Source organism: Neoarius graeffei, chromosome 12 (assembly GCF_027579695.1).
Source record: "Neoarius graeffei isolate fNeoGra1 chromosome 12, fNeoGra1.pri, whole genome shotgun sequence".
Taxonomy (NCBI): Eukaryota; Metazoa; Chordata; class Actinopteri; order Siluriformes; family Ariidae; genus Neoarius; species Neoarius graeffei.
This window is the reverse complement of record NC_083580.1, coordinates 82,907,954-82,931,181: the sequence shown is the minus strand read 5'-3', so window position 1 is coordinate 82,931,181 and position 23,228 is coordinate 82,907,954. Positions and strand designations below refer to the sequence as shown.

Genomic DNA, 23,228 nt, shown 5'->3' with positions numbered 1-23,228 from the left:
ATTAGGCTAATCAGCATAATTAGTGGTTAATTAATTACTTTATTATGGTCTATTTTACTTTTTAGAATATAAAAAGTAAAAATCCAGCCACTGGGGGTGCATAAGCATACTCTTGGTGCTGGTCCTAAGCTCGGATAAATTGGAGAGGGTTGCGTCAGGAAGGGCACCCGGCGTAAAACTGTGCCAAATCTAACATGCGGAATGAAAAGAGAAATACCATACCGGATCGGTCGGGGCCCGGGTTAACAATGGCCGCCTCCGGTACTGTTGGTCAACAGGGTGCCGGTGGAAAGTGTGCTACTGTTGTGCCAAAACGGAGAAGGAGAAAGAGAGGGGGGAGGCGTGTTAGGAGAGAGCGTGAAAGATGGAAGGGAAGGAGCTTAGAATTGAGGGTAGGAACACTGAATGTGGGAACATTGATTGGCAGAGCGAGAGCGTTAGCAGGTACGATGGAAAGAAGGACACTGTGTGCAGGAGACGAGGTGGAAAGGAAGCAAGGCCAAGAACACTGGAGATGGATGCACGTTGTTTTATTATGGAGTGGATGGAAAGAGAAATGGTGTTGGTGTTGTTTTGAGGGGAGAGTTGGTCAACAGTGTGATTGATGTGAAGAGGGTGTCAGATAGAGTGATAGGCATGAAGTTGGAGATTCAAGGAGTGGTAATCAATGTTGTGTGTGCGTACGCCCCACAGGTTGGATGTGAGAATGAAGAGAAAGTCTTTCTGGGAAAAGATGGATGAAGTGGTAGAAAGTATGAGGGAGGAGCGCGTGCTGATAGGAGCAGATTTCAACGGACATGTTGGCGAGGGAAACAGAGGAGATGAGGACGTGATGGGCAGATATGGTGTAAGAGAGAGAAATGTGGAAGGGCAAATGGTGGTTGATTTTATAAAGAGGATGAATTTGGCAATAGTCAATACATACTTCAAGAAGAAAGAGCAGCACAGGGTGACGTTCAAGAGTGGAGGAAGATCTACACAGGTGGACTACATACTCTGCAGAAGGGGTAACCTGAAGGAGACTGGAGACTGTAAAGTGACGGCAGGGGAGAGTGTAGCTAGACAACATCGAGTGGTCGTGTGCAGGATGAGTTTGAAAGTGAAAAAGAGGAAGCATGAAATACTGGAGCAGAAGATTAAGTGGTGGAAACTGAAAGAGGTTGAACATCAGAAGGAGTTTAGGGAAGAAATGAGACGAGCATTGAGTGGTCATGGAAGTCTGCCAGAAGATTGGAATACTACTGCTGTACTAGTAAGAGAGGCAGCAAGGAAGGTGCTAGGGTGGTCATCGGGAAGGAGGAAGGAAGACAAGGAGACATGGTGGTGGAACAAAGAAGTGCAGGAAATTATAAAAGAGAAGAGGCTAGCAAAGAAGAATTGGGATGATCAGAGAGATGAGGAAAGCAGGCGGTTATACAGAGAGACGAGACAGAAGGCAAAAAGAGTGGTAGCGAAGGCGAAAGCAGATGCATACCAGGATTTATATGAAAGACTGGAGACCAAAGAAGGAGAGAAAGACCTGTACAGACTAGCTAGGCAAAGAAACAGGGACGCGAGGGATGTAAGATGGAAATGGAAACGTGCTGACAAACAAAGAGAGTGTATTAAGAAGGTGGAAAGAGTACTTTGAGGATTTATTAAATGAGAAGAATCCAAGAGAGAAAAGGTCAGATTCATTGGAGACAGCAAACCAGGAAGCAGAGTTGGTTAGTAAGGATGAGGTGAGGGCAGCCATGAAAAGAATGAAGACTGGGAAAGCAGTCGGACCAGATGGTATCCCGATTGAGGCTTGGAGATGTTTGGGTGAGACGGCTATGGAGTTTCTCATGAGATTGTTTAATAAGATCCTAGAGAATGAGAAAATGCCAAATGAATGGAGAGTGTGCGCGTCCCAATATAGAAGAATAAACGAGATGTACAGAGCTGCAGTAATTACAGAGGGATAAAATTGATGAGCCACACCATGAAGCTATGGGAAAGGGTATTGGAGGTGAGATTGAGAAGAGAGGTAGCAATCTGTGAACAGCAGTACGGGTTTATGCCAAGGAAGAGCACGTCGGATGTGATTTTTTGCTTTAAGAATGTTAATGGAGAAGTACAGAGAAGGCCAGAGAAAGCTACATTGTGTGTTTGTAGACCTGGAGAAGGCATACGATAGAGTGCTGAGAGATGAGTTATGGTATTGTATGAGAAAGAGTGGAGTGAATGAGAATTATATCAGAGTGGTGCGAGACATGTCTGAGAACAGTGAAACAGCAGTGAGGTGTGCAGTTGGAACGACAGAATGGTTGAAGGTGAAGGTGGGACTCCATCAAGGATCTGCTTTGAGTCCTTTCTTGTTTGCCATACTGATGGATAGCTTAACGGATGAAGTGAGGCAAGAGTCACCATGGAACATGATGTTTGCGGATGATATTGTGATATGTGGTGAAAGTAGAAAGGAGGTTGAGTTGGGTTTGGAGAGATGGAGGGATGCATTGGAATGAAGAGGAATGAAGGTGAGCAGGAGCAAAACAGAATACATGTGCATCAATGAGAATGGGGATGAGAGTGTAGTGAAGATGCAAGGAGTAGACGTAAAGAAAGTTGGTGAATTCAAGTACCTGGGGTCAACTGTGCAGGAAAATGGGGGCTGCGATAGTGAGGTGAGAAAGAGAGTGCAGGCAGGGTGGGGCAGTTGGAGAAGGATTTCGGGAGTCATTTGTGATCGGAAAGTCCCAGCAGAAGTGAAAGGTAAGCTGTATAAGACAGTAGTGAGACCAGCTGTGATGTATGGATTGGAGACCGTACCCTTAACGAAGAGACAGGAGGCAAAGTTGGAGGTGGCGGAGTTGAGGATGTTAAGGTTTGCGATGGGAGTGACGAGGTTGGACAGGATAAGGAACGAGCACATCAGAGGGACAGCACATGTGGAGAGCTTGGGAATGAAGCTAAGAGAGATGAGACTGAGATGGTATGGGCACATCCTGAGAAGAGATGCAGAGCATGTGGGAAGGAGAATGTTGAGGATGGAACTGCCAGGCAAACAAAAACGAGGAAGGCCAAAGAGGAGATACATGGATGTGGTGAGAGAGGACATGAAAGTGGCAGGTGTGGTAGAGAAGGATGCGGAAGACAGGGAGCAATGGAGACCAGAGATCCGCTGTGGCGACCCCTAATCGGGAGCAGCCAGAAGAAAATGATGATTTTACTTTTTAGAATATGTAAATGATGGGGGGGAGCTTATCCTAAAATTGTCAATTTAATTTATCTCATTCTTGTTTCTCGTCTTCTTCCGCTTATCCGGGACCGGGTCGCGGAGGCAGCAGTCTAAGCATAGAAGCCCAAACTTCCCTCTCCCCAGACACCTCGGCCAGCTCCTCGGGAAGAACACCGAGGCGTTCCCAGGCCAGCCGAGAGACATAGTCCCTCCAGCGTGTCCTGTGTCTTCCCCGGGGCCTCCTCCCGGGGGGACATGCCTGGAACACCTCCCCAGGGAGGCGTCCAGGAGGCATCCGAAAAAGATGCCCGAGCCACCTCAGCTGATTCCTCTCGATGTGGAGGAGCAGCGGCTCTACTCCGAGCTCCTCCCGAGTGACTGTGCTTCTCACCCCATCTCTAAGGGAGCGCCCAGCCACCCTGCGAAGGAAACTCATTTCGGCCGCTTGTATCCGCGATCTTGTTCTTTCGGTCATTACCCAAAGCTCATGACCATAGGTGAGAGTCGGAACGTAGATCGACCGGTAAATTGAGAGCTTCGCCTTTTGGCTCAGCTCCTTCTTCACCACGACGGACCGGCAAAGCGACCGCATCACTGCGGAGGCTGCACCGATCCGCCTGTCGATCTCACGCTCCATCCTTCCCTCACTCGTGAACAAGATCCCGAGATACTTAAACTCCTCCACTTGAGGCAGGACTTCTCCACCAACCTGGAGAGGGCAAGCCACCCTTTTCCGGTTGAGAACCATGGCCTCTGACTTGGAGATGCTGATTCTCATCCCAGCCGCTTCACACTCGACTGCAAACCGCCCCAGTGCATGCTGAAGGTCCTGGTTTGAAGAAGCCAACAGGACAACATCATCCGCAAAAAGCAGAGATGAAATCCTGTGGTTCCCAAACAGGACTCCTTCTGGCCCCTGGCTGCGCCTAAATTTAAAATTTAATTTATTTTAGCATTTAATCATGGTGAAAAATGTACATGTTTACTCCAAAGCAATAATAAAAAGACAAAATATTCCTACACACCTTTAAATAATGAGCTCAACATGAACAGCTGGACTGTGTTCATAAACTAAATGTGTAGTTCATACTGAGTCTGCGGATTTTATTTTAGTTAAACAGGTCTCTGGCTGTAAAATGTTTTTAGAATCTGTTTTAAAATATTTAATATTTAGAAACTCACTCTCAACTGTGTAGCGTTTGTAGTTAAAGTAACAGTTTCGTGTGTTTATTATAATTGGTTATTCCGGTAAATACTGAGTGCATTCAGAACTTTACTTACAGAAGAGAAGCAGCAGGAAAGCGCAGAGTTCGGTTATTTTGAAGCCGCTTCTTTTACATCGCTTTCATCTCAGTGACGGTGTTTCCGCTGAACGCTGCCTGACTGGCCGCTCTGACCGCCTTTACCGGAAGTACTCCGACCCTCCCAGTCGAACTGCATCATGGTCGCTGTAGTCCACCGCACACATTCACCTGATTGGTGTCGAGGAACTTTGGCGCGCGTGCGCTGTGCGGGCGGAAGTGCGTCACACGCGGGAAAAAAGAGCCAGTGTGTTGGTGTGCAGTTGAGGTCAGTGACTGTTTTTGTAAATAAACAGCGGTTATTATGGTAATCAACACTAAAACCACTTTTCAGTTGCAGTATCGCTTGTAATAATGTTTGCTCCGCTGAAGCTAAACAGCTAGCTGTAAACAGTAAATACGCACGAGACAGCGATCTCTGTGAGTCAGGGCAATGTAAACCAGCGAGATGATAACCCGGTAACAACCCGCTGCTGACCCAGTAACAACCCGCTGCTGACCCGGTAACAACCCGCTGCTGACCCGGTAATAACCCGCTGCTGACCCGGTAATAACCCGCTGCTGACCCGGTAACAACCCGCTGCTGACCCGGTAACAACCCGCCGATGACCCGGTAACAACCCGCCGATAACCCGGTAACAACCCACTACTGACCCGGTAGCAACCCGCTGCTAACCCGGTAATAACCCGCTGCTAACCCGGTAATAACCCGCTGATGACCCGGTAATAACCCGCTGATGACCCGGTAACAACCCACTACTAACCCGGTAACAACCCGCTGCTGACCCGGTAACAACCCGCTGCTGACCCGGTAACAACCCGCTGCTGACCCGGTAACAACCCGGTGCTGACCCGGTAACAAATGTTAAAAATGTTAAAAAATGGGAGACCAAATGGTCTCCCAGTGGCCAGATTTGGTCTCCTAGTCAATGCCAAACCAGCTTCACTGGGAGACCAAATTTTAAACCAAGTTATGTCTTATCATTTGGTTCAATCAGTTGCAATTAATTAACCAAGTACCATGTAAGTATACATTTAACAAGGAAAACGAAGATCTGTGTTATAAAATACACACAAGATCATGTTGGTTAAGAAAAACAAAACTAAAATTTGGTTACTGAGATGGCTGATGTCAGAATCCGATGTCATTACTGTGTAACTTTGAGTGTCTTTGACATAACATTAAATGTTAACCCAGTGGCAACCCGCTAATAACCCAGTGGTAAGCCAGTGGCAACCCGCTAATAACCCAGTGGTAAGCCGGTGGCAACCCGCTGCTAACCCGGTGGCAACCCACTGATAACCTGCTGCTAACCCGGTGGCAACCCGCTGGCAACCTGCTGCTAACCCAGTGGTAACCCAGTAGCAACCCGCTGATAACCCAGTGCTAACCCAGTGGCAACCTGCAGCTAACCCAGTAGCAACCCGCTGATAACCCAGTGCTAACCCAGTGGCAACCTGCTGATAACCCAGTGCTAACCCAGTGGCAACCTGCAGCTAACCCAGTGGTAACCCAGTAGCAACCCACTGATAACCCAGTGCTAACCCAGTGGCAACCCGCTGATAACCCAGTGGTAAGCCGGTGGCAACCCGCTAATAACCCAGTGGTAAGCTGGTGGCAACCCAGTGGCAACCCGCTGATAACCCAGTGATAATTCGCAGTCAATCTTTTCTTCAATATTATCACTTGTTCGAGTTTGTTGTTTAAATATTTAACAGGTTTCAGCAGTACCTGAAAGAAGTAATGGTGATGATACACGGGGCAACTTTTTGGGCAATGTTGCCGAGCAATGTTGCTGGGCAATTGCGTTTTGACTCTTTTCTATTGAGACTGGGCAACATTGCTTCTTTCTGAATGGTTTTGATAATCTCTGGCAACTTTTTGAGATAAGCCAATCAGAACGCGAGTATCGAGTCATGTGACCTCCGGTGAGGTTCGGATCAGAAATTTCAAACAAATATGGCGGCCGCTCAGTGTCGAGTGAAGAGATGGAGAGACTCCTCATCTGTTTTTACGCCGGTAAGTTGTTATTTTAATATTCTATATGGAGGAATTTACCTCACCAAAGCTCTAAAAAACAACAGACAGCTTGATTAAATGGTCACAGCAAAAATTAAGACATCGATTTTTTTTTTATTTTTTTTTTTTTTTTTTTAGCTAACTGTAAACTGCCGTTGCTAACTGTTGTTGCCCTGAAAAGTTGCCCTGTGTCTCACCTAGTTGCCCGTTGCCAGCAACTTTGCTCGGCAACATTGCCCAAAAAGTTGCCCCGTGTATCATCACCATAAAAGTGTTGATTGGCTTCAGTTTGCTTGTTAATGCTGACAGGGCAGTGTTATTGCTGCTGATGTAAAATATGGTGTTAATTAAAGGGCTGATGACACGAACATGACTCTATGCAATTTCTTAAATAAACTATACAACATGGCAAACATGTTAGATTTCTGTTATAATTACGTGAAAAGAAGCTGTTGTTACGCAAATATCCAACTTTTAATTGCACAGTGCAAGAAAACTGGGTCCGTGGCTCGCGGCCATGTTGTGACGTCAGCGGAAGAACACGCTGCGGTTCGCTGGCTGTTCTACTCTGGTTCTACTCAATGGAAACGGCGCATGAAAACGCCGGTGAACTCTCTAGTGCTAGCTCTTCCTCTTCTGGGAGTCTAGAATTGTGTTGATCTCTTCTGAATAGAATCTATGATAGCCTACCCTCTTTACCCTTTGCCTCTCGTTGCTAGGCGGCAGTTACATGAAAGCCGCAAGCTTTCACAAGCAAATACATGACTGATATCACACCGACTTTATGATTACATTTATGATTATCATGTAGAATCTATAGCTCTACGTACCTTTATCTTATGTCGTTTCACAACACATGTTCTGACAGGAGGACTGTCTTTGGATCCAGCATAGCTACTAGTAGACCCCCTCCGGAATACTGGCAGTGTTTCCAGATTGGGAGGAATCCCGCCCAGTTTCAAGTGCATTTTGGTGGGTTTTGAACATATTTTGGGCTGGAAAACTTCAGCAGTATCTGGCAACAGATACTGCTGACATTTTCCAGCCCAAAATATGTTCAAAACCCACCAAAATGCACTTGAAACCACTCAACTGGGCGGGAAACCTCCCAATCTGGCAACACTGTGTAGGCACTGCTGATGGTAGTAACACACGTTTGTGCTGAACTGAACACCCAAGAGATTCTTTTAAGCTGGGAAGGGTGTCAAAACAATCCAAATCGAAGTGTTCAGAGCACAGGACGGATGTTGGTGAGGGCTCCCACTTGTCACGAGTGCGCCTGACTTGCTTCACCCACTTCGCATGCAGCTCGGGATCTCTGGGAAACTTGAATAAACTTACCCCATCCTTGTAGGTTTTGGAGCAAAAGCCGGCAACACAACGCGAAGGCATAATAACTAATATATATATATAATGTATAATACTAATAATGACAAACTGAACACCTGTCGCATCAACAACAAACTGGTAAGTGAGGAGGAAGGTTCTTTCGCTGACGTCATATAGCTCCTCCTCCTCTTTCGTCTCTTGGGTGCTGCAGCCCCGTCAAATTTGCCCAAATAGCCGCGTTTTTTATCATAACTTGTAAAATAGGCGCCTTCGTGAATTAATATATGGATCATCGGGAATTACTTTTTATGTTATAAAACATCGCCAAAGATGTCAAAAACGTGTCATCAGCACCTTAAGGTTTACTGTTTTGTTTTCTTCATCTCTGTAACTGCTTACAGAAAACCTACTGAGTCAAAATGTCAAAAATTGAGAAGATGAGCATCCTCGGAGTGAGGAGTTTTGGAGTCGAGGACAAGGACAAGCAGATAATTTCCTTCTTCAGTCCTCTGACGGTTCTGGTCGGACCGAATGGAGCTGGAAAAACGGTGCGTGGAACATCATTACTGCTCTTTCCTCCTCATCAGCATGAGGGGCAACAGCATTCCACAGCATGGGGGTGAACACTTATGCAAACAGCAGGTTTCAGTTTTTAACTTTCTTAAAGATCTAACATAATGAATTATAACTGAAAGTTTACTTTAAGAGCATATCGGTTTCCAGTGTGAACACTAGCTGGAGCAATCTGTGTGTCATTTACTATAATCCAGACAAATCTGATGACTTTTAATGGGGTTTAGTACTTTTGCAAGGCACTGTGTACTTATTTTTATCTCCTGAAAAACGTGCTTTAGATAGACTCATATTCAACTGTATGTACGGAGCTGTGTAAACATTTAACGCTATCTGTGTTTAAAATCCTAGTACAACTCCAAATCAGAGACCGTTGAGACGGTGTGGAAAATGCAAATTAAAAAAAGAAAGCAGTTATTTCTAAATGTATTTTGCTTTGTATTACATTGCAGACAGAATTAACCCAATATATTTCATGTTTTGTTGATCAGCTTCATTTAATTTAATATACATCCATCCTGAGCTTCAAGTCTGCAGCACATTCCAAAAAAAGTTGGGACAGGGCAATTTAGAGAAAGGGAGAGAAAACACGGATTGTTAGGTATGCCCAATCTCACCTGAATAAGTGGAAACGGTATATACATTTTGCGCTGAGTACAAGCAGGGACTCCGGCAAAACTCACTGACAGCATAACTAAAAGGGGAGAGCCAGAAGGTAACACAGGCATGAGGGGCCCCGGGACATAAAGCAGCAGCCACTACACCGTCAACAAACTCGAGTGAGCAAGCGAGTGGGGACTGACAGCATCCATACATCCCAGTTTACCAAAACACTCTGTCTGAGGATCCTCCAGATCTACTCCTTTACCTCATAAACACCATTAACACAAGGCTTGTCTAAACAGATCTGTTTTCAGCCGAGACTTAAACACTGAGACTGTGTCTGATTCCCGAACACTACTTGGAAGGCTGTTCCATAACTGTGGGGCTTTGTAAGAAAAGGCTCCGCCCCCTGATGTAGCCTTCACTATACGAGGTACCAGCAGATAGCCTGCACCTTTTGATCTAAGTAGGCGTGGCGGGTCATAGAGGAGCAGAAGTTCACTCAGGTACTGTGGTGCGAGACCATTCAGTGCTTTAAAGGTCAATAGCAGTATTTTATAATCAATACGAAATTTGATTGGGAGCCGATGCAGTGTGGATAAGACAGGGGTGATGGGGTCATATTTTCTAGTTCTAGTAAGGACTCTTGCTGTTGCATTTTGAACTAACTGGAGCTTGTTTATGCACTTATTGGAACATCCAGACAGTAAGGCATTACAATAATCCAACCTGGAGGGAACGAAAGCATGAACTAGTTTTTCTGTGTCATGTAGTGACATTAAATTTATTATCTTAGCAATATTTCTGAGATGAAAGAAAGCTATCCGGGTGATGTTATCAATGTGGGTTTCGAATGAAAGGCTGGGATCTATAATCAAGTCAAGTTTATTTGTATCGCGCTTTTAACAATAAACATCGCAAAGCAGCTTTACAGAATTTGAACGACTTAAAACATGAGCTAATTTTATCCCTAATCTATCCCCAATGAGCAAGCCTCATTGGGGATAGATTAGATAATCACTCCGAGGTCTTTTACTGCTGCACGTGAAGAAACAGAAAGGCCATCCAGAGTTACTGTGGAATCAGAAAACTTACTTCTAGCTGCATGTGGTCCGAGTACAAGTACTTCAGTCTTGTCAGAGTTCAGCAGAAGGAAGTTAATAAGCATCCAGTGTCTAATGTCCTTCACACATTCCTCAATTCTATTAAGCTGGTGTCTCTCATCAGGTTTTGCAGAAACATACAACTGTGTGTCATCAGCATAACAGTGGAAACTAATACAATGTTTACAAATAATATCACCCAGAGGGAACATCTCATCTCATCTCATTATCTGTAGCCGCTTTATCCTTCTACAGGGTCGCAGGCAAGCTGGATCCTATCCCAGCTGACTACGGGCGAAAGGCGGGGTTCACCCTGGACAAGTCGCCAGGTCATCACAGGGCTGACACATAGACACAGACAACCATTCACACTCACATTCACACCTACGCTCAATTTAGAGTCACCAGTTAACCTAACCTGCATGTCTTTGGACTGTGGGGGAAACCGGAGCACCCGGAGGAAACCCACGCGGACACGGGGAGAACATGCAAACTCCGCACAGAAAGGCCCTCGCCGGCCACGGGGCTCGAACCCAGGACCTTCTTGCTGTGAGGCAACAGCGCTAACCACTACACCACCGTGCCACCCAGAGGGAACATATATAGAGAAAAAAGCAGTGGACCCAAGACAGAACCTTGTGGAACACCAAACTTTACCTCAGTACGTCTAGAAAAATCACCATTTACATCAACATACTGATAGCGATCAGTTAAATAAGAGCTGAGCCAGGAGAGGGCCGTTCCCTTAACTCCCACAACATTTTCTAGTCTATCCAGAAGAATGGAATGATCAATGGTATCAAATGCTGCACTAAGGTCAAGCAACACAAGCAGCGAGACACAGCCCTGATCAGACGCCAACAGTAGGTCGTTTACTACTTTAACCAGAGCTGTCTCTGCGTGCAATAATTATTGAAATGTTTAAAAACAATGTTCCTCAAAAAAGATAGGAAGGGATTTGGATATTTCACCCTCTACAGTGCATATCATCATTAAACAATTCAAGGAATCTGGAGGAGTTTCAGTGTGTAAAGGGCTCAAGCCTAATCTGAACCCCCGTGATCTCTGATCCCCCAGACAGCACTGCATCAAGAACTGTCATTCATCTACAGCTTATGGGCTCGGGATTACTTTGGAAAACCTTTATCGAGCTATAATACGGAGTTACATCCACAAACACCAGTTAAAACTTTATTTTACATTTTTTTTAACATAATTTACAGCGATGGTGTATTTTTCTTTTTTCAGACTATTATTGAGTGTCTTAAATATGTCACCTCAGGAGATTTTCCACCTGGAAGTAAAGGAAATACCTTTGTTCATGATCCAAAGGTAGGTGTGTATGTGTGTATGTATGTATTGATTTATGTGTGTGTGTGTGTGTGTATTATATGAAATAATATATGAGCGTGTGAATATAAATGTGAAGGACAGTTGTGTAATATCTGTGTTATTACTACTTTTGTCCAGGACGCCCATGAAACAGATGTACGTGCTCAGATTCGGCTGCAGTTCAGAGACGTTAACGGGGAGCTGGTAGCTGTACAGCGTTCCATGCAAAGCACGCAGAAGGGCAAAAAAGCACCAGAGTTCAAGACTCTTGAAGGAGTCATCACCAGAATAAAGTAGGTTTAATTATCTCCAACAATTTTTTTCATCACATAGTTCAGATAGTTGGTAATTTTCTGTTCGAGTTTTCATACCAAACCTTTGTGACCTTACACCAGTGTGGTGCTTCACTGCCAGCAGACGTAGGTGCGTGTGCTTAAAGTAAAGTTCTTTATCCTGATAATGAATTTCAGTCATACTGACTAAAAAGCATTCAGTTATGAGGATGATATATGATGTTATTTACCAGCTGGGAGGTCCGTATCGTGAAATACCGTGACCGAGGTCTTGAAAGTACTGAGCGAGGCCCTCTGGGCCGAGGTCAGTATTCAAGGCCGAGGTTACGGTATTTCACCATACGGACCGACCTTAAGCTGGTAAATAATATATTTATTTTTTTCTTTACCAAATTCTAACAGAAAACGAGAGCGCCCGAAAGGGAAAACCGAGCTGAGCCGCCATTTTGAATCCTCATTCATGGCTGTAATGCAAATGGATTCCTCCTCGGTATACAAGTGCACTTCCATGGCAGGGGAAAAAACTACATTTTGCCGCCTATGTAGTCCCCTATTTATACAAAATTGAGTCATTCAGGATTCAGCCATGTTTTTGCTCGACCAAAGTTATACAGTATTATGATCTTTATATTGCATAAATAAAGCCATTTGGTGAAACTTTGAAGAAGAGATTGTACTGGTTTAAAGTTTTTACCTCATGTAATATTATGTATTAGGATAACACGGTCCAAAATGGGTCTCATTCAAGTTCAAGTCAACTTTATCATCAATAATGCCATATGTGCAGGACATACAGAGAATTGAAATTGCGTTTCCCTCTTATCCTTGGTGCAAACAGTAATAAACATGAAATATAAAATATAGGTAAAAGATATAAACTTTAAAAAAAGGGGGGGTATATTTACACACACAAGCTAAAGCTATTCTAAGAAAAGACGGTGGCAATCCAGAAAGTATAAATATGGCAAATGTGGCAGTGTGAACAGAATTAACGGCATAAATTTAAGTGTGACGAATGACAATATAAACAGAATGAACAATATAAACGGGAACAGCAGTCTGACAGTATAGTAGGGATTAACTAATGAGATCAAACTGTTAGCAAGTTAGAGGTTTTTAGCTTTCTCCTGAAATGTTTTCTTTAATTTTGTCTTCCTCAGGGTAGTAAAACTCGCTTTCGCTGTGAACACTGTCATTATCACTGTCCATGCTGTAAAATTAATGCTATTTTCCTGAGAAATGCTGCCAAAAAATTATAAGATTTTTGATAATCTTATAAATAAATCTTATAAAAAAAGATAAATGTTGACAAAAAATGCTATGGTTGTTGTTGTTGTGAACGAGCGAGTCGCCAGAGGTCTATAATCCTACACCAGCCAATCAGAGCACAGGATTTGGACTGCGAAAAAAATAAAGGTATTTATTTTTTTCACAGTCCAAATCCTGCGCTCTGATTGGCTGGCGAGCGGGTCCGTATCCTACGATACGGACCCCAGTTATGAGGAAGAAGAAATAAAATAAAACATTTCAGGAGAAAGCTAAAAACCTGTAATCTGCTAACGCCGAGCAAAAACATGGCTGAATCCTGAATGACTCCTATTGGTATAAATAGGGGACTACATAGGCAGCAAAATGTAGCTTTTTTTTTCCTGCCATGGAAGTGCATTTGTATACCGAGGAGGAAGCCATTTGCATTACAGCCGTGAATGAGGCTTCAAAATAGCATTAATTTTACAGCATGGATGGCGATAATGACAGTGTTCACAGCGAAAGCAAGTTTTACTACCCTGAGGAAGAAGAAATAAAAGAAAACATTTCAGGAGAAAGCTAAAAACCTCTAACTTGCTAACAGTTTGAGCTCATTAATGAGACCCATTTTGGACCATGTTATCCTAATATATAATATTACATTAGGTAAAAACTTTAAACCAGTACGTACGTACGTACGTATGTGTGTGTGTATATATATACACACACACACACACACACACACACACACACACACACACACGATTCCAAAAAAGTTGGGACAAAGTACAAACTGTAAATAAAAACGGAATGCAATGATGTGGAAGTTTCAAAATTCCATATTTTATTCAGAATAGAACATAGATGACATATCAAATATTTAAACTGAGAAAATGTATCATTTAAAGAGAAAAATTAGGTGATTTTAAATTTCATGACAACAACACATCTCAAAAAAGTTGGGACAAGGCCATGTTTCCCACTGTGAGACATCCCCTTTTCTCTTTACAACAGTCTGTAAACGTCTGGGGACTGAGGAGACAAGTTGCTCAAGTTTAGGGAGAGGAATGTTAACCCATTCTTGTCTAATGTAGGATTCTAGTTGCTCAACTGTCTTAGGTCTTTTTTGTCGTATCTTCCGTTTTATGATGCGCCAAATGTTTTCTGTGGGTGAAAGATCTGGACTGCAGGCTGGCCAGTTCAGTACCCGGACCCTTCTTCTACGCAGCCATGATGCTGTAATTGATGCAGTATGTGGTTTGGCATTGTCATGTTGGAAAATGCAAGGTCTTCCCTGAAAGAGACGTCGTCTGGATGGGAGCATATGTTGCTCTAGAACCTGGATATACCTTTCAGCATTGATGGTGTCTTTCCAGATGTGTAAGCTGCCCATGCCACACGCACTAATGCAACCCCATACCATCAGAGATGCAGGCTTCTGAACTGAGCGCTGATAACAACTTGGGTCGTCCTTCTCTTTAGTCCGAATGACACGGCGTCCCCGATTTCCATAAAGAACTTCAAATTTTGATTCGTCTGACCACAGAACAGTTTTCCACTTTGCCACAGTCCATTTTAAATGAGCCTTGGCCCAGAGAAGACGTCTGCGCTTCTGGATCATGTTTAGATACGGCTTCTTCTTTGAACTATAGAGTTTTAGCTGGCGACGGCGGATGGCACGGTGAATTGTGTTCACAGATAACGTTCTCTGGAAATATTCCTGAGCCCATTTTGTGATTTCCAATACAGAAGCATGCCTGTATGTGATGCAGTGCCGTCTAAGGGCCCGAAGATCACGGGCACCCAGTATGGTTTTCCGGCCTTGACCCTTACGCACAGAGATTCTTCCAGATTCTCTGAATCTTTTGATGATATTATGCACTGTAGATGATGATATGTTCAAACTCTTTGCAATTTTACAGTCGAACTCCTTTCTGATATTGCTACACTATTTGTCGGCGCAGAATTAGGGGGATTGGTGATCCTCTTCCCATCTTTACTTCTGAGAGCCGCTGCCACTCCAAGATGCTCTTTTGATACCCAGTCATGTTAATGACCTATTGCCAATTGACCTAATGAGTTGCAATTTGGTCCTCCAGCTGTTCCTTTTTGTACCTTTAACTTGTTAATTGTGTAATATCCCCCCTCTCTCTCTCTCTGTGTTTTTTCACTGCTTCAGATGGAAAAGAAAGAATTTCACTGTGCTGTAATGTATCTGTGACAAATAAAGGCTTCTAATTCTCAAAATCTAATCAGAAATTTTCTGTAAGCATGTGATTTTTACTGGCAACAAAATCTGCGGCTCACCAGACTTCACTTTTATAAAGTTAAAATCTCACTCGGCTCAAGACATACGCACTACCGACACAGGTACTAGTAAACAATCCTGTCGCCATAAAAAGATCGCTTTTCTCAGTCAAAACAAATAAAAGCATGTCACACAAAAATACAAGGAAAAGTTTAATTAAAAAAAAAACACCGAGCAACGAGTGATGTAGCATTTATAGGTAGCAAAAGGCTTCCCAAGGCTCTGTGTGTGTGTGTGTGTGTGTGTGTGTGTTCACTGCTTCAGTGTTTGGGCTTATTTTTATAGCCAAACACTTGACACTCGGGCATATCTTTTTAGTGTGATTTTGAAACCTGGCAGAAACTGTAAAATTTTGTTTTCTTTGAAGCATCTGAATTCATTTTTTGTTTATCATAAAGTGAAAGTTGTTTTGATAAACTGCTGTTAGTCATATGCATGGAGGTGGAGGTTCAGTTATACAGATGTGTGTACATATATTTTTGATTGTGTATGCCTCCTTGTGTTCCTGAGCTCAGGTTGCTGTCTGTCTGGAGTTTCACCTTCTCCTTGTGGTCATGTTGGTTTCCTCTGGGTTCTCAGGTTTCCTTCCACTTTCCAAAAACATTCCAGTAGGTGGATTGGCTATACTAAATTACCCCTAGGTGTGTGTGCACACACGTGGACTAGTGTCCCATCCAGGACGTATTCCTTACTCAGTGTTCCCGGGGTAGACTCCATATTTGCAGCAACCCTGACTCATATGAAATGATTACTGAAGGTGAATGACTGCTTTGTGTCTGCAGGCATGGAGAAAAGGTTAGTCTGAGTTCAAAATGTGCTGAGCTAGACCGTGAGATGATCTCAGCTCTGGGCGTTTCGAAAGCAGTGCTCAACCACGTCATCTTCTGCCACCAAGAGGAGTCTAACTGGCCTCTGAGTGAAGGAAAAGCCCTCAAGCAAAAATTTGATGAGATTTTCTCAGCGACGAGGTACATTTTCCTGCTCTAGCACCATGATGATGTGTGTTCATTAGTGTTTGCTTACAGTCTTGATGCATATGCAGGGTCTTTGTGTCGTCATCTGCCTTTTGTTAGTGCTCTCCTGTCACATTTACATCACTGAGCATGGATAATATGTTTAAGCGCCAAGCACAGCTACCTTCAGTGACGTAAACATTAACACCCGGGTAATATGCTTACATCACCCCATTCAGTTATCATAGTAATAGTCTGTCTTAATTTTGCAAATATAATTCTGTCAAAGGTACATCAAGGTGCTGGAAACCCTTCGTCAGTTAAGGCTGAAGCAGACCAACACTGTCAAATCCTGTCAGACAGAGTTGAAGTATCTGAAGCAGAATAAGGAAAAGGCTCAAGAGATCAAGGAACTGCTGTCAACTAAAGAAGCCCAGCTAGCTGCTTCTAAAGAAAGTGTACAACGCATTGAGAACCAGATCGACCCCATGGAGGTAAGACAGCTGCAGTGAGGGTGTGGTGGATCACTTCATTAAAGTTACATACACTCACTGGTGACTTTATTAGGAGCATTTACACCTGTTCAATAATGCAATTATCCAATCAGCCAATCATGTCAGCAGTGCAGTATAGAATATCATGCAGCTCCAGGTCAAGAGCTTCAGTTAATGTACACATTAAACATCAGAACTATGAGGTGGTTGTCGATCTGAGTTTTTCAGAAGCTGCTGATCTCTTGGAATTTTCACACACAACAGTCTCGAGGCTTTACACAGAACCTGAGATGCTTTTCTGCTCACCAAGGATGTAAAGAGTGATTATTTGACTGACTCTAGTGTTCCTGTCAGCATGAACCATTCTGATCATTCTCCTCTGATCTCTCAACAAGGTGGTGGTGTCCACAAAATTGAAGCTAACTGGATTTTTTTTTCTTGCACCATTCTGTGCAAACTCTAGAGAATGTGTGTGTGAAAATCTCAGGAAATCAGCATCTTCTACTCAAACCAACCCATCTGGTACCAACATCCAATCTTTTAACCTGGATCTGTGTGGTTTTATGCATTGTGCTGCTGATAAATGTTAGGTTGATTTTTGGATAATTGCATGATTGATTCTTAGCAAAGTGGTGTGTGTGTGTGTGTGTGTGTGTCCGTCCTTCCCCTCGCAATGTGTACTTTGCATTTTTAGAATCGGTTGAATGACATTGATGACAATCTAGGCAAAGTCATGAAACTGGATAATGACATCAAGGCTCTGGACAGCAGGAAGAAACAAATGGAAGATGACAATCATGAATTGGAGGAGAAGATGGAGCAGGTAACATCAAATTATTTTCCAAAGTGCATTAGCTACATGATGTGTAACCCTCAACATCCCTCATTGTAGTCAGAACTGCACAGTAGGTCAGATGTGGAGGGAGATAGATGCCTCTAAATGTCAGCAACAGGAAATTACTCTTCATTTATGTTTCTCTTGTTATGTGGGGATGTTTTGCAGTTTGTTTGGCTTATCATTAATCAGTGATGTACAGAAAGCAGTGATGTCCATGCAACCTCAAATTCAGAATCAACATAAAATTATAAACTTTTGGAGTGAACTGCAAAAGAAAAAAGATTTTTAAAACCACTGTTATTGATGTGGGTGTGTGAAATGTTTCTGGGATTTGCACTTCATTCCAAAGCAAAGAGTAAAATCACAACGTCGGAAAAGGTTGAACTACAGACCCTGCCAGAGCTATACCAGAGCATGACTACAAAGAGCTCAGCTACTCTGATAATTCTCCAAGAGCATGACAGCAGCTAGCAAACATGTTGTTGCTGTGACCCAGATAGCATTAGCACTGACAATAATGGATCTGAAACTGTTCAAGAGCCATAGCATGTTTACCTTGAAAGCAGACTACAATATACAGTAAATAAGATGCATGCAGTGCCTTGCAAAAGTATTCATACCCCTTGAACTTTTTTACATTTTTCCACCTTACAACCACGAACTTAAAAGTTTTTTATTGAGATTTTATGTGATAGACCAACACAGAGTAGCACAGAATTGTGAAGTGAAACGAAAATGATAAATGGTCTTCAAAATTTTAAACAAATAAAAATGTGGTGTGCATTAGTATTCAGCCCCCTGTACTCTGATACCTCTAAATACAATCCAGTGCAATCAGTTGCCTTCAGAAGTCGTCTAATTAGTTAATAGAGTCCTACTGTGTGTAATTTACTCTCAGCATAAATACACTTGTTCTGTGAAGGCCTCAGTGGTTTGTTAGAGAACACTGAAGAACAAACAGCATCATGAAGACCAAAGAACTCACCAGACAGGTCAGGGATAAAGTTCTGGAGAAGTTTAAAGCAGGGTTAGGTTATAAAAAAATATCCCAAGCTCTGAACATCTCAAGAAGCACTGTTCAATCCATCATTCAAAAATGGAAAAAGTACGGCACAACTGCAAACCGACCAAGACATGGCCGTCCACCTAAACTGACAGAGCGAGCAAGGAGAGCACTGGTCAGAGAAGCAGCCAAGAGGCCCATGATCACTCTGGAGGAGCTGCAGAAATCCACAGCTCAGGTGGGAGAATCTGTGCACAGGACAACTATAAGTCGTACACTCCACAAATCTGGCCTTTTTGGAAGAGTGGCAAGAAGAAAGCCATTGTTGAAAGACAGGCATAAGAAGCCATGTAGGGGACACAGCAAACATGTGGAAGAAGGTGCTTTGGTCAGATGAGACCAAAGTTGAACTTTTTGGCCTAAATGCAAAGCGCTATGTGTGGCGGAAAACTAACACTGCTCATCACCCTGCACACACCGTCCCCACTGTGAAACATGGTGGTGGCAGCATCATGCTACGGGGATGCTTTTCTTCAGCAGGGACAGGGAAGCTGGTCAGAGCTGATGGGAAGATGGATGGAGCTAAATACAGGGCAATCCTGGAAGAAAACCTGTTGGAGGCTGCAAAAGACTTGAGACTGGGAAGGAGATTCACCTTCCAGCAAGACAATGACCCTAAACATACAGCCAGAGCTACAATGGAATGGTTTAGATCAAAGAATATTCATGTGTTCGAATGGCCCAGTCAAAGTCCAGACCTAAATCCCATTGAGCGTCTGTGGCAAGACTTGAAAATTGCTGTTCACAGACGCTCTCCATCCGATCCGGCTGAGCTTGAGCTATTTTGCAAAGAAGAATGGGCAAAAATTTCAGTGTCTAGATGTGCAAAGCTGGTAGAGACATACCACAAAAGACTTGCAGCTGTCATTGCAGCAAAAGGTGGCTCTTAGGGGTGTAACGAGATCTCATGACACGAGATCTCGCGAGATTAAAACATGACGATATTTCTCGTCAAGCTTGACCCTGTCTCGCGGGAACAAAAAAAAAAACAGTTATCAGTTACAGAGGATCTTTGCTAGTAGGTAGTAGCAGCCAGTGTAATGTCGGAGTTGGAGGAAATTCGGGTAGAAGATGCTCTCGCTACTTTTAAGTCGTATGTCTGGCTGCATTTTGGGTTCCCGGTGGAAACAATAAACGGCAATACAGCGACAGACAAGACACGAACCATTTGTAAGCACTGTAAGAAAATCATGCCGTACACTGCGGCTAATACAAGCACTATGCAAAAACACTTATAGCACCACCATGGCTCTCTACTTAAGCCAGTCATGGCTGTAAAGAAAATGATGAAAGGACAGACAACACTTAAAAATCCCTTTGGACCTCAACTTCCACAGTCAAGTGCTGGAGCCACGGCAATAACAAGAGACATAGGCGTTTTCATTGCAGCTGATATGAGACCATTTTCTGTTGTAGAAAATGCAGGATTTAGGCGACTCATCCACACTTTGGAACCAAAATACACCATACCATCACGTTCGCATATTGCTCGCACAGTGGTGCCAAATATTTACGAAGAGACCAAGGCTATGATTAAACAGACTCTAAAAGAGGCAGAAAGCATCGCCATAACAACCGATGGTTGGACATCTAGAGGTACACTGAGTTATATCACAGTTACGGCTCACACAATTGCTAGTGACTGGAAAATGGTAAATGTTGTACTTCAGACTCGCCCGCTTTTCGAGTCCCACACAGGGACAAACACAGCCGAGGTTTTACAAGCAGCTATCACTGACTGGGAGCTTACAAGGCCAAACCATGGCATCCGTATTGTAACTGATGATGCGCATAACATGGATGTGGCTGCACGCGAAGCAAGATTGGAGCCGCACATAAAGTGCTTTGCCCACACTATAACCTTAGCTACGCAGGCTGGTCTCAGTGTAGCGCGCGTCGCTCGTTTGCTCGGGCGGGTGAGACGTGTGGCTGCTTTTTTCCATCGGAGTACTACAGCTACCATAGTGTTAATGTCAAAGCAGAAACTGCTACAACTACCACCACACAAGTTAATCATGGACGTCACTACACGATGGAACAGCACTGTTGATATGCTGGATTGTTACCTGGAGCAGCAAGCCGCTATCGCAGCAGCTCTTACCAGCCCAGAGATAAGACAAAATGCCCGAACCATCGATACACTCGACAGCTCCGATTTCAGAGATGCCAAAGACCTTGTGAAGCTGTTGCATCCTTTGAAGACAGCCACCACTGTCTTATGTGAAGAGAAGAGCCCCGCAGTGTCACTTATTGTTCCACTGAAGAACATGATCGAACAGAGCATGACACCGAATGATGGCGATTCCACCGCTGTGGCCGACACAAAGAGCGCAATCCTCAGTAATATTTCAGGAAGATATAGTGGAGATGCATACAACTTTCTGCTGGAGTGCACAGCGCTGGACCCAAGGTTCCGGACTCTACCTGAGTTAGACCATGATCAGCGCACACTGTTTTCATGAGGGTACAGAAGAGGATAAAACAGCTGCAGCAAAATCAGGTAGATCACTTTAAATTGCTTCTTCCTATCGTATGTGTAACAATTTTCTGTCTAAATGTACTGTGTGTTCTCAGTTCCAGCTGAAAAACAGAGTCATGGTGTGTGTGTGTGTGTGTGTGTGTGTGTGTGTGTGTGTGTGTGTGTGTGTGTGTGTGCGCGCGCATGCGCACTTGTGTATGTGTTTAGAGGAAGAGGGGGTATTTTCTGGTTAAGATTAATGCCAATGTTTCTGCTGTTTAAAGACCACTGCTGAGGAGAGGGCAGAGGAGGCAGCCACCAGTGGAGCTCACTATCCCACACATGGAGGAAAAGGGTATCTGGGAGCTGATTCAGAAGTGACAGAACCTGCTTCCAAGAAGACTGCACTTGAGAATCTGCTAGGGGGCTCGTTCTCTACAGAGACAGAACAGTCAAACAGATCACAACAGATTGAGAGAGAAATTGAACACTACAGAAGAGAGGCCTCTGTCCCACTCAGAAGTTGCCCTCTGAAGTGGTGGAGAGAAAACTGCACTCAGTATCCTTTGTTGTCTCCACTTGCCAAAGCACATCTCTCCATCCCTGCTACCTCTGTCCCAAGTGAGCGAGTCTCTTCAACTGCAGGAAACATAGTTAGTGACCAAAGGTCTCAACTGCTTCCAGAAAATGTAGACATGCCCATATTCTTGAAAAAGAACATGACTTTATCTTAGGCAGTTGTACCAGTCTCTTAGCTCTGTGTTGTGTTGTGTTTGAAGAAAATGTTGTTCTCTGTTTGCACTTTTAAGCATATGACTGGTTGTGGTTTCTACTATATAGGAGAAAGAAAAGTTGTATTTATTTTTGTAATTTATGTTTCTATTTTTAAAAACTTTTTTTTTTTATATCAGGGATGAGAATTTTCCGCCGATTGGCGGATTTCCGACTTTTTCAGACCAAAATGATCGTTTTTGAGATCGATGTAAATCCGTTGAGAAATTTTTTTTTCTTTTTTGGGGGGGGGATGATTAACGATCTGTGGTCACCTTATAACGCAGACATCCCAAGTGTCCCAGAAGTTCCGGGAGTCTCCTGCATATTGATAGAAGCGAGCAAGAGCGTGCGCGCGCAACATTAAGGTCTGCATCACGCATCTTAGAATGTGTGCGCGCGAGGGGGTGCGCGAGGGAGACTGTGTGCAGTCTTGCCAGATACTGCTGACGTTTTCCAGCCCAAAATATGTTCAAAACCCAGCAAAATGCACTTAAAACTACCCAATCTGGCAACACTGCCTGTGTGCCTGTTCATGTAGCGCATGCCAGACAAAGAGCATCTTGATTGGGTTACTCAGCAAAATAAGCCAATCAGCTTTCAGTGTGGGCGGGCTTTTATCTCTTTTCTCGAGGACCGGAGTTTTCAGTTGTATTGAGTCAGTGCAGCCGACAGGATCGGCATGGCAGAGAGAGCGCGCGCCCCAAAAAATATATATCAATTACACGTCATATATAAGTGTGTATCTTTTATAAATGGGGTTAGCTTATCTAATGTAGCATGTTGGGGAGAATCATAGTATCATATCTATATTTCTGATAAAATTTTAAGTATGATACCGTGTATAACTCTCCTACTTATTGCTCATTTCATAGGGGGGGAATTGCTGGCATGTGCCGCGCGGGAGCGTCTGTCCAAACTTTTTAGGCCGAGATGAACTTATAGTTTTTGATTTAAAAAAAATTTCCAGTATGTAATGCCCATTGTACATGCCTGTTCTTTAATTCAAAATCACCATCTCGATCTTCAGATTGACCGTATGGTATCTGTATTACATTACACAACATCCTGTCCAGATAAAACCTCGTTAGTTCACACAACATTTGAAAGGGAAGTGATGAGTGATGTTGAATGTTGCCTGCTGTTGGGGTTCACCCAGAAAGAGACCCCAATTCCTTCATGAGCCACCCTCGGATCCGGGACGAATGATAGAACGAGAGAAACAGACAAGGGAACACCTGAGTTGTTCACATGCCAGTTTATTCGCACAGTCACTTCGTCAAAGATGAAAGATTACAAACACCTTTTATAACAAATCATAATCTCTCCAAACGGCTATTGT

At 43.6% G+C, this 23,228-nt stretch overlaps 2 protein-coding genes across 5 annotated transcripts in view; both read left to right on the top strand.

Annotated features, from left to right (window-relative positions):
* The first annotated feature begins 4,703 nt into the window (after positions 1-4,703).
* Positions 4,704-23,228, top strand: part of rad50 (RAD50 homolog, double strand break repair protein) — a 75,369-nt gene continuing 56,844 nt past the window's right edge. The window contains exons 1-7 of one of the 4 annotated variants that reach the window (XM_060936583.1): positions 4,704-4,768; positions 8,251-8,397; positions 11,377-11,460; positions 11,599-11,753; positions 16,092-16,277; positions 16,552-16,756; positions 17,451-17,579. In XM_060936583.1, coding sequence (XP_060792566.1) covers positions 8,269-8,397; positions 11,377-11,460; positions 11,599-11,753; positions 16,092-16,277; positions 16,552-16,756; positions 17,451-17,579 — 888 coding nt within the window. In that variant the 5' untranslated portion in view covers positions 4,704-4,768; positions 8,251-8,268. Of the gene's footprint in view, positions 4,769-5,166; positions 5,334-6,258; positions 6,521-8,250; positions 8,398-11,376; positions 11,461-11,598; positions 11,754-16,091; positions 16,278-16,551; positions 16,757-17,450; positions 17,580-23,228 lie in introns of those variants that run through there. The other 3 variants (XM_060936585.1, XM_060936582.1, XM_060936584.1) reach the window with 3 other exon arrangements.
* On the top strand, positions 17,589-21,482 carry LOC132895755 (zinc finger BED domain-containing protein 4-like). Its single transcript, XM_060936592.1, has 2 exons — positions 17,589-21,157; positions 21,400-21,482. Exon 1 carries the CDS (start codon positions 19,926-19,928, stop codon positions 21,117-21,119), a length of 1,194 nt encoding a protein of 397 aa, XP_060792575.1. The 5' UTR covers positions 17,589-19,925; the 3' UTR covers positions 21,120-21,157; positions 21,400-21,482.

Coding starts and splice junctions, on each gene's coding strand:
- LOC132895755 (XM_060936592.1), top strand. CDS start 19,926: ATGGCTGTAAAGAAAATGATGAAAGGACAGACAACACTTAAAAATCCC.